General features: G+C 46.9%; 1 protein-coding gene across 2 annotated transcripts in view; it reads right to left on the reverse strand.

Moving 5' to 3' along the window:
• Itpr2 (inositol 1,4,5-trisphosphate receptor type 2) overlaps positions 1 to 14,817 on the reverse strand; it is a 408,993-nt gene that overhangs the window by 44,515 nt on the left and 349,661 nt on the right. For both annotated transcript variants that reach the window (XM_005364599.3, XM_026787888.1), the window contains 2 exons: positions 8,779 to 8,909; positions 6,842 to 7,007 (listed from right to left, as the gene is read on the reverse strand). In XM_005364599.3, the coding sequence (XP_005364656.1) occupies positions 6,842 to 7,007; positions 8,779 to 8,909 (297 nt within the window). The remainder of the gene's footprint in view (positions 1 to 6,841; positions 7,008 to 8,778; positions 8,910 to 14,817) is intronic.

The following is a 14,817-nucleotide window of genomic DNA, read 5'->3' on the forward strand; positions in this document are numbered from 1 at the left end:
CCAGCACACAGACAGCACCTTCCCACTGGAGACACAGAGTCCAGCACACAGACAGCACCTTCCCATTGGAGAAACAGCATCCCGCACACACAGCCCCTTTTCCCGGTTCCCAGCACTCTGGACCACCCCGTCACCATCCCCTCCTTTCATGTGTCGTCCATCACCTTCTCTCAGGCTCACAACAGCAGTGTGGAAGTTATTCAATTACACTGGACCTCAAATCCCAGGTAACAGAAACCATGCCTGCCAGGGAGCGCCTGCTGCAGACCAGACTGGAAGAAGAAGTGTGCTTCCCCGGGGATCTGCACACACATTTACACTTACTACTTCATGCCTTATTTTTTGTTTTTGAGACAGTGTCTCACTACTTAGCCCAGGCTGGCTTGGAACTTGCTATGTAAAAAAGGCTGGCCTCAGTTGTATGATCGTGATGCATCTGTTTCCTCACCGGGGGCTGCAGGCACGTGCTACCAAGCCTCGCCTGATATTTGTCGTGTTTCCCACTACAGATATCCGTGCTCTGCTTGTCACATGGGCCTAATGGTTTACATCAGAGTTTGACACATGGTTGGCATTAATGAAACAGAGATTGGATGAGTTAGGAGTATTCAGTAGTAAAATGTTCTTCTGCTAAGATTGAAAGGAGATAATGACAACTTGGGGAGGAGATGGAAATACTGGACCTTCAGGCTACTAAAGAAATGTAAAAATCAGGCAGCTGCTTTATGAAACGGGCCATTTCTAAAGAATCCACAGTCCCAGCATGGCTCAGGAGATCATGAAGGAGGAATGTGCACACAGACACCTGCTCAAGGATGCTCACCACACCACAGTCCCTGCCACCCCAAAGCTGAAAAAACCCAGATGCCCATCAATAATGGGCAGAAAGGAGACACGGTCTCAGCATCTGACAGAACACTTTGTTCAACAGCAAGGCTTAAAGCACTCATGCATGGCATTGCATAGCAAGGCGGCTAATTTTGACTTCAATCTGACTGAATTAATAAAAGGCCAGGGGAGCTGGAAAGATGTCTCAGTGGTTAAGAGCATTCACGGCTCTTGCAGAGGACCACATGGCAGCTTACAACTGCCTGGAACTCCAGTTCCAGTGGATCTCATGCCTCTTCTGGCCTCTGATGACTTCTGTTCCCAGACAGGGCACATAAACTACACACATGCACACACACACACACACACACACACACACACACACACACACAGTAAAATACAAAAGCCTCAGTCATTAGTGGACACACATGTGTGTGTGTGTGTGTGTGTGTTGTGGGGTTGCCTCCAGGAGAATTAACCAAGGAAAGAAGACACATCATGATGTGAGTGGCACCATCCTTTAGCTGGAGTATTGGACCCAATGAAGAGGGGAAGGAGAGGACCAGATGAGCGCTGACACCCACCTTCTCCTCTTAGACTACTGAGACATGAGCACAAAGCCTCCCACAGCCACCACGGACTCCTAGGACTGGCCACTGCCCACCTTCCCGCCATGATGGATGTTATCTGCTCAACTGTGAGCCAAAGGAAACGCTTCCTGCTGCTGTTTGCTTATGTCAGTATTCCATCAGTCAGGAGAAAAGTAACTGCCAAAGACAAGAGCCTTGCAAGCATCAACCTAGTCATAAGACCAGATTGTCTTGACTGAATCTTCAAAGCAGGCAAAGGTACAGAGGCAGAGAGGACATCAGTGGCTGCCCAGGGCACAGGGCGAAGGGAGGCTGCCCGAGAACATGGTGGATAGAGGTTGCGGGGTGCTAGGGGAAGGGGCAGAAATGTGTCTGAAAACGGAGAAGTTGTACACACAATTCTGAATAGGTTAAAGGGGCGGCACTGTAGACCTTCAGTGGGTGAGCTTTAAGGTATGAGAATTACATCACAATAGAGTTAGTCTTTAAAAAGGAGAGCATTAAAGGAAAACTCCAGAAGGAAGGCCAAGCCCCTCCTGTTTGTGAAGTAACAGAATACTAAAGTAATGATTCCACCATCTCTTAACCTGTAACAGGGCAGTAGGAAAAGGTGACTCATGCAATGTTCTGGAGTGGCATGCGTGGCCAAGGGAGCATGAAGGAGGACAAGACGAAAACAGGCTTAGATTTATTCTAAGCTTAAATTACAAAATGATCCTTCAGTCTTTTGAATAAGGACAAAGCTTCCAGAAAATCAACATAGACTTGGTTGATACAGCATCACCCTGAGCCTCTGGATCCATCACTTGCATCTGGGGAAATGTCCTACCACCGAGACAATACCCAGTGTGTGGCAAAGTTTGGAACTATCTGGAATCAGTAGACCTAGGATTTGTCTGTGTAGCCATGTGCTGCAGACATACACACACATGTGGAGGCTAGAGGTATAGGTCGGGATTTTCTCAATCACTTCTTTACTCTGTTTGAGGACTACCTGGATGGCCAGCGAGCCCCAGTATGCCTGCCTCGCCTCCTAAGGGTTGCAGGCTTACAGTGCTGTGCTCAACTTCCATGTGGGAGCGAACATCTGAGCTCAGGTCTTCAGCTCGTGTGACAAGCACTTTTCTGGGCTTTATCTCCCTATCTGCACCGAGGTTTTTGACATGAAGTACAGATAGACTCGGTACTGAGCTGCCCTTTTTGTGTAGCTAACCAGCTAGATAAGTGTTGGGGCTAATTTACTGGCTAGTCACTCATTACCAGGTACTGATGAATGAGCCCCACACAAACATGGAAGCAATTAACTTCCTCACCTTTTTCACAGCAGCAGAGGATTCTATAAACAAGATCTCAATTAAAACAAGCACAGCCTCGAAGCAGGGCTGTAGACTCTCCTCATTCCAGAGAGGCAAAGAACAGCCCAGGCCAAGAAGTTTGGCCAAGGTTACGTCGTCTGGGTGCAGGACCATGGAAGGTAGTGTCTACCCGACTAGGGAGTCCTTAGGCTTTCTACAGTATCAGGGTGCACGGTATCAAACAGAGGCGGACACGTACCACTGAGCACTGTGTGAGGACAGCCACGCAGGAGCACCCGCGTTTATCCTGCTGAGTGAGACTTTGAAGAGCGGTCATGAATCCCACACGGGGGCTGTGCCTTAAAGACAGGATGGAGTTCCATGGCTCTCACTACCATGGGAACGGCGAGGAGCGTACTCAGGCTGGGATTTGAAACACAAATGAGAGGGGAATGGGTGAAAACACCTTAAAGAAGGGGAAGAACGGGGAAAGGAGGGAAGGGAGACGAGGTGTTGTGAGATACGTGGTTACACTGTGTAAACACAAGTCATTGTCATCTTGGTTGCTTTAATAAACATCTCACTGGCCAATCGCTAGGGAGGAGGTGTAGGTGGGACTTCTGGACAGACAGAGCTCAGGGAAGGAGAAAAGCGAGGCGGCCAGCTGGATGCAGAGGGAGCAAGACAAGCATGAGGAGAGGTAGAAGCCACAAGTCACGTGGCAACACGCAGATGAAGAGAAATGGGTCAATCTAAGTTATACGAGCTAGTGGGACGAGCCTTAAGCTACAGGCTGAGGATTTATAATTAATAATAAGTCTCCGTGTCATATACAAAGAGGGGGAAAGGAAGAAGAAGAAGAAAGGGAGAAGGAAGAGAAGGGTTCCAGATTGTGAAGTGTTTCACTACCAGGAAGACTAGAACTTAACAGTCATGGTGGCACGATGTTGCTTATGGCTTTTGTACTGGACAAGTTAGCCTGGCAGCACTGAGCAGGCCCGTGTGTGGCTGGGAGGATGCATGGCAGGATGCGGTGTGAGCCTGTGGAAGCAGATCTGTTAGCCCAGGGTAGCTGAAGAGTTGGAAGGAGGGAGCAGAGATGCTGGCGTGAGGGAGGGAGGACTTCCAGCCCTGCTTACTGCAGGCAGCTGGAGATCTGTCACTGCCATATGCCAGGCAGGATCTGGAGCTGAGAAGAGGAAGAGGGAGAAGATGCAGGACACTGCATCTGGGTCTGTGGCTGCCCGGAGGTTGTGCCAGCTTCAGTGTCTAGTCAACACAAGAGAAGAGGAAGCCTGGAGAGGTGGTGCTGGGGTGTGTACCCAGCCAAAGTGGGGTTAAATGGGCTTGAAAGAGAAGGGTGATGAGGCACTGGGGAATGGGGGTGCATGCAAAACCAGAACCCCTCTTCTAGAGAGCTAGCGTGAAAGAATGCGACATCTCTGAGAGCCAAAGATGCGGATGAAGAAGACTGTCCTTTGGGAGGCAACACACAACTCACTGAGGAGAAGCGAAAACAGCCATGAGTTCCCTGCAGAGAGAAACTAGAGCATTTGGTTTGTTTAATTTTGATTTTTTTCCAAAGTACAGGGGTTTAGTTCTCTCTCAGGATTGAAGGAGCATTCCTTCAGGTTTCCAGACATGTTTCTTCTTCACACTCCTGAGTGGCTGCAGGACATCTCTGTGGATGTAGCACCCCAAACTCACTTCCCCTCATCCGGTCCAGACACAGAAAAGAGATTCTTCTTTGGCCTCAGCTTTCTTCAAGCAAATCTGAGCTCTGCCCTGGGCAGCCTCCTCTTTCTAAACCATGAAGTATCCCAATGACAAACTGAAGGACAAGGGTCTTCCATTCATGCTACTGGCCTGCCTTGCTCTGGAAGTTGGTCACAAATTATATTCCATATGTATATACGTACATATGTATATATGTGTACACATGTACATGTAAGGATATATAATATATATATACATACACATATACATATATATGTAAGCAGAGACTGCTTGTTTCAAGGCTGCCCAGACCCAAATAATTACACAGAAACTACATTAATTACAACACTGTATGGACTCTTAACTCAGGCTTCTTATTAACTAACTCTTACATCTTAAGTTAACCCATTTCTATTAATCTATGTATTATCTTGAGGCAGTGGCTTACTGGGTAAGGTTCCAGCATGTCCCCCTTCAGCAGCTATCTGGCATCTCTCTGACTCCACCTCTCTCTCTGTCCCTTCCAGCCTGGCTCTATTCTGCCCTGCCATAAGCTAAAGCAGCTTTATTTATTAACCAACAAAAGCAACACATCCACAGAAGGATACCCCACATCATGTATACATGAACATGACAAAGGGGGAGGGAGGAGGAAGAAGAGAGGCAATGTCGCCAGCCATGAAGGCACAGAAGCAAGGCACATGGCACAACGCTCGCCTCCCTTCGTGCAGAGGGGCAGACAGAGGCTCTCTTCACGGTGCTCTGGTCAACAGTTACACCACCATTATAAAAGAGGACTCGGAGTCTGTCACAGCTCATGGGACCTGAGGAGCTCCTCAGGCGCCTTCCTATTCCCTCACAGGCACAGGATTCGAATGTCCTCCACCTGGGAAGTGTACACCTCTTCCCAGTCACCCAGAGGGGGACTCCCGGTAGGCTCTTGGTCTAGCATGCATGTCTTTGCAAGGCTTAGTTCATCCACTCCTTTTCTGGGATTATGTCAGTCTGGGCTGACCTCAAGGTGAAACACCAAAAGACTGCTCCGGAAATCAGCATGACCCGATTGGAATCCAGGGGCCAGCAGGGGCACACTGAGCCCCCTCCTGAGACAGGCCAGCACCCATCTGTCCTGTGACCTTAGCAGCAACAGCATATCCCACCTTGCTGGAACCAGCAGGTCAGAGCGTGCACACCCCACTCCCAGGCGTCTGCATCTCCTCCAGCAGAGAAAAATGTAGAGCTCAAAAAAATCAATAAAAAAAGAAGTGTCTATCTTCTTGATACCTTCAGCAACCCAAAGACTTCTCTATCATTTCCCTTGATACACAGAGAGCTATGCGTGTGTGCGTGCGTGCGTGCGTGTGTGTGTGTGTGTGTATCTGTCTGTCTATCTGACTGACTGACTGTTTCAGCACAGATCACAAATGCTGAAACAGGTCACGGTTAATATGCATTCTTCCCTAGGGCGTACGTATTATGACACATTATTCCCAGGTACACCTTCAGCGGGAGGAAGGAGGAAATGGTTCAGAAGAGTTACAGAGGAGAATGGAACAAACTGAGCTAAGCCATGGAGGCAGAGAAAGGCCTTACCGAGGCCCAGCTTAAGTTAGATGGTAGACACTGTGGTGAAGCCCAAAGGACAGGAGAGTGGAGGGGTGAGTGTGAATCGGGGGTTCAGAGGAGGGATCACAGTGGCAAGTGAAGCCAGAGAGGGAGGATGGGTAGAGAGAAGGGGAGGATCTGAGAGAAGATGGCCATGAAGAAAAAGTTGGTTCAGCCTGAGAGACAATTATGGGGCAGAAGAAAAGGATGTGTGTACACACATGTGCAGTATATGTGGTGTGTGTGTGTGTGTGTGTGTGCAGCCTGTAGTAGGTTGTATCTAATGTCGGTGTATGGGGTATGGCAGGTGTATAATGTACACATGTGTGGTATGTTCTACAGTATTCATATGTTCCGATAATGCATGTTATGTGTGTGTGTGTGCAGCTGTAACGGTAGCATAATACCTAGTTTTGAATATAAAATGGTGATGCCAATGAGTGGAATCTTTGGGTTCATAATCTAACAAAATAAAAGTCACTTGTAATATACTCAATATGCTATTGTGATGAAAAACTCGTTTGCCAGTTGGTGGAACCGCCTGGCATCTGGCAGCACACTCTACAGTCAGAGGACTAGATAAACCGCAGAGATAAAGGCAGCAGAGTTTGGGGTGATTCTTGCATCTATTTATGGAAGCAGGGAATGTCAGTCTCACGCAACATTATGCAACCTGGATTTTGCCCAGGCTTCACATTAAAATATTTTTTCCTAAAGCATGAAAAGTGGAAATCATTTTCATCCCTCTATCCTGCTGAGCAGTTTGTTTGCTCATCTCTCACCATAACAGGGGTGGGGGGCACCTACCGCAGATGAAACAGGTTGTCTTCAAAATTTCTTCTTTCTTCTGCTTCTCACTTCTGAGGTCAGCAAAGGTGTCAATGATCACACCAAAAATCAGGTTAAGGACGATAATAATGACGATGAAGAAGAAAAGGAGGTCATAAATCACCCGGGCAGCAAACAAGGGCTCCTGAAACAGACGTGCAAAACACACATAGAATACACACGCACTTCACGGCGGTCCCGTTAGCATGCTGTCCGGCAGAGAGCAGATAATCGACAGATATCTGAGTGACCACAAACAGCAGCCTGTTAGGAAAGTGAAACCTCTCTCTGCCCTTATTTCCCCTCCAGTTAAGGGAATGTCTGAAGCCTGCTTTCAGAATCCCTCCGTTTCTCTGGAGCTGATTCACTTTAACCCAGACAGGACAACACTTTCTCGTGTGTTGTTACTGGTGATGGATTCATATCAGCTGCACAGGTTCACGTTGTCTGGACATGAGGTCCTGACCTGGTGGTGCTGTTTGGGGAGGTTGTGGACCCTTCAGGAGGTGGAGCCTCACCAGAGGAAGTGAGTCAGTGGGGGTGGGCCTTGAAGCCTTATAGACCAGACCCTGCCCCTGCTCACTCTCTGCTTCCTGGGGGTAGAAGCTATGTGAGCCAAAATGAACCCTTCTTTCCTTAATTTGCTTTTTTGGGCATTTTTAACATATGGGTGAGAAAAGCAATCATGCAGGTCTCCCCAGACATCAAGCAGAAAGGGGTCAAACACAATCCCAAGGTTAGTTGAGGAAACCCTGGTGCTTTCTCAAGTTCTGCAGTCGGTTCTGTCCTTATGCTGACAAGGACACAGCTCTTGTGGATCCTGTCTGGTCTGCAGTGGTAAAACACACACCAGAGACCAAGGGATCCAGCTGCTCCTATGAGAGCTGAGCTTAATAACAAGATGATTGGACATTACATAACAGGAGAGTTGCAGAAGAAAACTGCACAGGCTTCCAGCCTGGTGCTTCAACATTCACAGTTACTGAGAAACGTTCTCGCCTTTTCATTTGAATGTCTGAAGTTCTGTGAGAACTCATCCACACTTTGCCTTCATCGTGGTAAACAGTGGCGGTTGTTCCTATGCAGAGCAGAGGAAACCCATGCACCTGGGAATTCTGTAGACACAGGCAGCCGAGCTGCTGTGTTCCATTTAACAATCAGCTCCTATAGAGTTTGTGGCCATGATTTTGCTGCCGTGACACAATGTGCAGTTCAGACTGGAGCCCAGCTACAGCCATAGGCTTTTGGTTCACCCCTGATCCTCTGGGATTCCACTGTGCAATTCACTGGTTTTTACAGCCACCTTTACACCTCAAAGGCAAATATCACTGTAGCCCTGGAAACCAAAACCATACTGTAAATACTGGTAAGGAAGGCAACAGGAAAGAAACCATACCTGTGTGCTATGGGCCTGTCAGGAGGCCTCCTCAGGGAGGCTGAGGCAGAAGAACAGCAACTTCAAGGCCAGCCTGGGCTACAGAGTGAGTTTAGGACCAGCCTGGGCAATGTAGTGAAACTCCTAATCTCAAAGTTTAAAAAGTAAAAAGAGAGAGGCTGGAGAATGGCTTAGGGGTTAAGAGCACTGATTGCCCTTCCAGAGGTCCTGAGTTCAATTCCCAGCATTCACATGGTGGCTCACAACCATCTGTGATGAGAGCTGGTGCCCTCTTCTAGCCTGCAGAATACTGTATATATAATAAATAAATCTTTTTTTAAAAATAAAAAGTGAAAAGAGGTCTTGGGATATGTCCTGTTGATAGGTTCAATCCCCAGTTCAGGAAAGAAGGAAAGGGTGGATGGAAGGAGTGGGGGAGGAAGGGAGGGAGGGAGGGAAGGAGGCTAAGGAGGAGGAGGAAGCAAGGGAAGAAGGACAGATGGGGAGGAAGGGAGGAAATAATCACGTCCGTCTTGCTCACATCTTTCGAGGGACGTCTCAGCACGTCGCCCACTCCACCGCCGTTCCTGAGGCCCTGGTTGAGCACTGTGACGATGCACATGAGCAGGGTGTCACACGTCCTTTCTATCCCATCTTCCCTGCCTTCATCAGCTGCAGAAACACACAAGCATCTTGAGAACACACTATTATCTACACCCAAGAATCTGCTTCTAGTGCGCCAGACATGATTCTTTGAAGTCACGTGACATCTACTTTACGTGTGGCTGACACACACGTGTGACTGACATGTGTAGATCACTCACATAATATTTCGAAATCCTGCTTTTCTTGGCTTGGTGGAAAATGACAGGAGAGAAAGGTAAAGTGTGGCAAGGTCAAAGTTCAGATGCCTGACTGTACTGGAAGCTGGTTGACCAGTTCTCTAGCCAGTCTGCAAAGAGCTGTAGATAGATGAATGAACCAGGCCAAGGAAGCAACTCAAACAGAAGCTGCAGACAGAAGGAGGAAAATGCTGTAGGTTGCAGGGTTGGCCAAGCACCACGCCAGGCGTGTTAGAACTGCCCACAATAGGAGCTTAAGGCTGGGTGAGTGACAATTCTGTCATTATTTGGAGTAAGTTTCAGAGCTTTCTGAGGGACCACTTGGAACTAGAGGTGAATTCCTGCTTAAGAATGAGAAGACACAAGCCGGGCGGTGGTGGCGCATGCCTTTAATCCCAGCACTTGGGAGGCAGAGGCAGGTGGATCTCTGTGAGTTCGAGACCAGCCTGGTCTACAAGAGCTAGTTCCAGGACAGGCTCCAAAACTACAGAGAAACCCTGTCTCGAAAAACCAAAAAACAAAAAACAAAAAACAAAAAAAAAGATGAGAAGACACAATGTGTCAGAAAGTCCTGAGACTTGACACTGTGCTGAAAGAACCAGACAGAAAACATAAAACCACTAAAAGCAAGGACTGTTGCTCGTTGGCCATGAGAACCAGACTTCAGTCATGTTAGCAAATGAACAGAAAGGCAAAGGCTGCTTTTGTTACAAAGTTAAAGAGCCTCACCTCAGGGGACTTGGGGACCGGGGCTAAGGTCTGCATGTCAAGGCAGGAATGTCAAAGCGACCACTGACCTCGGGAAGGGAATCTGCCTCTCTGAATGACATAAGGCCAACAAACTGTGCAGGCATTGTTAGGAGAAGGTGGATTTCTCTCTTCCGAGCAGATTTTATTTTTTATCCTTTGGAAGAGGGACCCTGATAGTCTTACATGAGTCCATGTTGCTCCTTTTACAGTATGCTGGAATAACCCTGGCAGGAGTGCTGCATGCAGAGACAGGCACACACACACAGCATCGGAGACAGACAGACTGTGTGAACCAGATTTCTGACCTGGAAATCTGAAGGGATTTGGGGAGGGAAGAGCAACATGGACTGGGGCTGCTTTGTGGTAGTGACAGATCAGCAAGACAGAACAAGAAAAGGATTGAGACCTAAAGAGATTGTCACAGAGTTTCAGTATTCCAGGAGGGAGGTAACTGGGAGTAGAGCCGCTGCTACTTTGCCAAAGTTGGGCTTTCAATCAAAACAAACGAGTAACAACTGTTGCAGGACACTGGATACGTTAACTTATTAACTGGCAACCGCATGGTTGTAGCGAAGCAGATGCCAGCTGAAGACCACAATGTGCCAATTAGGTGGGCATTCGGGGAAGTGGCAGGAAATGAAGTTTGGGAGCTAGGGAAAGCCATACACCACTGATGTGGGATTACCCTCTGTATGCTGTGAATACCATTAGTTAATAAAGAAACTATCTTAGGCCTGTGATAGGGTAGAGTAGAGATAGGTGGGGGAAAACTAAACTGAATGCTGGAAGAAAGGAGGTGGAGTCAGAGAGAAGCCATGGAGCCACTGCCAGAAACAGACATGCTGGAACCTTGACAGTAAGCCACAGCCACGTGGTAAAATATAAAATAATGGAAATGGGTTAATTTAATATTTAAGAGTTTGCTAGGAATATGCTATATTGATTGGCCAAGCAGGTGATTTAATTAATACAGTTTCTGTGTGGTTATTTTGGGAGTCTGGGCAGCCGGGAAGCGAACAAGTGGCCTCCTACTACACATCAAACGTGTGATTAGCCACGGTGAAATAAACACACGGGCTGCCAAGAACACATACAAAAAATGTCACCACCACCACCAGCCACAAGAAAAAGACAAATCACAACTACATTGTCATCCCATCTCATTCCATATCATATGTCTGATATGACTAAAAAAAAAACCCAACAACAACTGTAATGAGGGTGTGTGTGTGTGTGTGTGTGTGTGTGTGTATGTGTGTAGGAATGTGACCCTTCTATAAAGCTGGTGGGAATGTAAGTTAATGCAGTCTCTATATGATATAAGCATGGAAGTTCCTCAAAAAATTAAAACCTGAGACAATACAGGATCCAACTCTACTACTTCTGGTTCAGATTCCAAATAATCAAAGACAGCACAATACAGAGAAACATGTATGCTCATGTTCACCAGGGCACTGTTACAGTAGCCAGAAGACAGGAGCATCCTGGGTACATATCATAGACGAAGGACCCCACAAAGAAAGGAAATGTGGTTTGTATACACAACAGTTTCACTCATTCATAAACAAGAAAGCAATTACATTGTTTGTAGGAAAATGGATGGAACAGGACTCACACAGACAACAGCCGTGTGTTTTCTCTCATATGTATAACTTAGAAGACATAAAATTACAAAGGGGCAGGGAACTATTAGAACTGGGGGGGGGGGAGCCAAGAAAGGGAAATGGGGATTAAATATGCACCAAGCTCAAACTCATTAAATGCCCACATGGGGGGCTGGAGAAATGGCTCAGCGGTTAAGAGCACTGCCTGCTCTTCCAAAGGTCCTGAGTTCAATTCCCAGCAACCACATGGTGGCTCACAACCATCTGTAATGAGGTCTGGTGCCCTCTTCTAACTTACAGATATACACACAGACAGAATATTGTATACATAATAAATAAATAAGTATTTATTTAAATGCCCACATGGAAATGTCACAATGAAGGCCACGACTCTGTGCAATCGACAAGAACGAAGTGTAGAGGAGTGGTGTGGCAGAGTTACTCAAGTTTTTAAAATATAAAAATAAGATGAATAAAATTTTACAAAATTCAGTTGACTATAAACATACAGCACAAGGCCTGTCTTCCTGTGTAGCATGCACACTGCAGGAGGATGCCCACGTCAGGTCAGTGCACTGACCCACTCGTCTCGCTCAATGGCAGCCACACAGGCATGCTGGGGTCATACAGCAGCCTCCGTGACTTTACTAAAAGGTTTTACTGTTTGACACGAGTCCACTCTCAAGAAGTCATTCAGGGATCCCATAGGTAAGTGCCACCTTGTGGTCACTTGTGTGACAAGCCGATCTTTCTCATACAACACAAGCTTTGTGTGAGGAAAAGCAGATACAGGTATAAGCATCTCAGCCTACAGGAGTCTTATGGTCCCCAAGAGGGTGGGCCAGCAGGTGAGCAAACACCCAGCAGCTTGGGCATCCTGAAGGCAGAGGCCTCTGCACTGAGTATCTAAAGAAGGACCTGGGCAGCATAGTCAGGCCTAAAACATTCCCTAAGACACAATGGAAAGGCAGGGGCACACCTGCACACACACACACACACACACACACACACACACACACGAACTTAGAACAGTGTTTGGTACATTGTTAGGGCTCAGTGAATACAAACTACCAATTATCCACTTACAGTAACCGTTAATCTCATGAAAAGTCATTGTTTTAACACAAGTGACCAATCTGACATATGAGTGATGTGAGGTTATCCAATTATAGCTGACCACCAGAAAAACCATTTTCCTTGATTAATGGTAAGAAAAAGTCCCACCTGAGGAAAGGAATAAAAGCCTATCCTCCTGGACCTGAAGCTATTCTCTTACTCGGAGAGTTACGCTACATAGTTAAGAAAAACCCTGGGCTCTGGCTGGAGGCGATCAGTGGTTATGAGAACTTACTGGTCTTCCAGACGACCAGAGTTCAGTTGCTAGCACCTATGCAGGGCGGCTCTCAAAGCCTGTGACTCTAGCCCCAAGGCATCCAGGGCCCTCTTCTGGCTTGGCATACACTCACACCAACACACAAATACACAGGTAAATACATCTTAAAAATACAGACATGCTTGAACCTAAGTATTTATTGATGTCTCCCTTTTATGCTTCAATAATTAAATTATTTGTTGTTTGTGACCCCCATAGACACAGCAGCCTGGAGCTGAGACTCACGTGCAAATCTGAGTGTGGCTCAGACCCTCTTAACTTTAGTGGCGACCCGCCAGTTACAGAAACATTGATCGTAATTTTGTGTGTGTGTGTGTGTGTGTGTGTGTGTGTGTGTGTGTGTGTGTGTGACTAGAAGTGTTTTAAAAATACTGCTATCCAGTGGAAACCCCAAATGTAGCATGTACTAGCTTCACAATCTCTGCTGCTAACCTCCAATCTTTTCTATTAAAGGAGGCTACCAGGAGATTAAACTTGGTCTCATATATGCTAAACACATGTGAGCTTTTTATCCTCCTGAACGTGCAAATGGCATTGACTCACAAAACACTTGTGATTATACTTTTAGTATCATCTTAACAAAGCTCAGCTTTTCTGGAAAAGTCAGTTTTGGGTTAGGGGGTTAGGTAAGTATTTTCATCTCAGATTCTGGCAGGCCTGAAACAAATGAAATACAAATTTTTTGGAGTGTTTTTCAAGTTGAATTAGTTACCAATTGTCTTGCAAGTTCTCTGCTGCTGGGAAAATGCCTGGGCCTGCATCTGCAGGAGGCTTCCCAGGGCCACCACTGTCTGCCAGCTGTCCCCGGCTCTTCTATAGGTACTGTGTGCCTGGACCTTCTGCGATGTGCACCTTCTGGCCACAGACAGCAAGCAAGGCCCTCACAATGCACACCACAGCTCACAAAATAGAACTGCATCCCTGCCCTAGACAGAGGAAGGCTATTTTTAAGTCTAAAAGACACATGTTGCACAATAAACACCAGACTCCAGCTTTCTCTCTACTTACGTGGCTAAACTCACACAGCCAACATTGAAAGAAGACCACAAGATCAGTCAGTCTCATAGGCTTTCCAATAAAAACAAACTGCTGCTAAACACATTCTGCCAAAATTTAGAGGAAACAAGCCCCTGGAAATAAAAATCCACACATTTTTAATCTAATTAGTGAAATTATTAATATTGGTAAAATTTATAGGTCAAATCCACTGGGGGTGTTGGTGGTGCACACCTTTAATCCCAGTACTCAAGAGGCAGAAGCAGGTGGATTTCGTTGAGTTCAAGGTCAGTCTAATCTACATATTGAGTTTTAGTATATCCAGGGCTTAAATAGTGATATTCTACTTTTAAAAAAATTAAAACTTGAATTATAAAAACGAAAGTCAAATTTATAGACTTTCCAAATTCTAATCAAATCTACTTTAACCCTTGAATGTGCAGTGCCTAAAGGCTCAGCCGTGGCTTTTCGGTGTCTTCGGTTCCAGCTGGGGAGAGCCTCCACTAGGAAAGCTGCCCCCGACACCCCAGAACCTCCACTAGGAAAGCTGCCCCCGACACCCCAGTGCCCCCGACACCCCAGTGCCCCCGACACCCCAGCCCCAATGTGGTTTCCAACCCTCTGGCAGCTTTCTCTACAAGATTTCCACACACTGCTATCAGACCTTGGGAAAGGAAGCGCTGTACCTGGGGTGTGTCCTTAGTAAGCAAGAAACATCCGTAGTCAGGGACTTGAGATGGAGGCAGACTCTGAAAACTGCTGGTGAATGACTGTATGCTATCAGAAGGTAATCGAGTGGGTCTTTGACCTGATGCTGTGGGGAGGAGGGGTGACGGCAGCACAGACCAACCTGTGACTGGGGATGGGCAGGCACTGTGCCCCCAAACCACTGAGGTAGCGCTCTCTCTCCTCTCTCTCTCTCTCTCTCTCTCTCTCTCTCTCTCTCTCTCTCTCTCTCTCTATCTATGTTCTTGATGAATATTGAACTAAAGTCC

This window comes from Microtus ochrogaster, assembly GCF_000317375.1.
Source record: "Microtus ochrogaster isolate Prairie Vole_2 chromosome 14 unlocalized genomic scaffold, MicOch1.0 chr14_random_2, whole genome shotgun sequence".
Lineage (NCBI taxonomy): Eukaryota > Metazoa > Chordata > Mammalia > Rodentia > Cricetidae > Microtus > Microtus ochrogaster.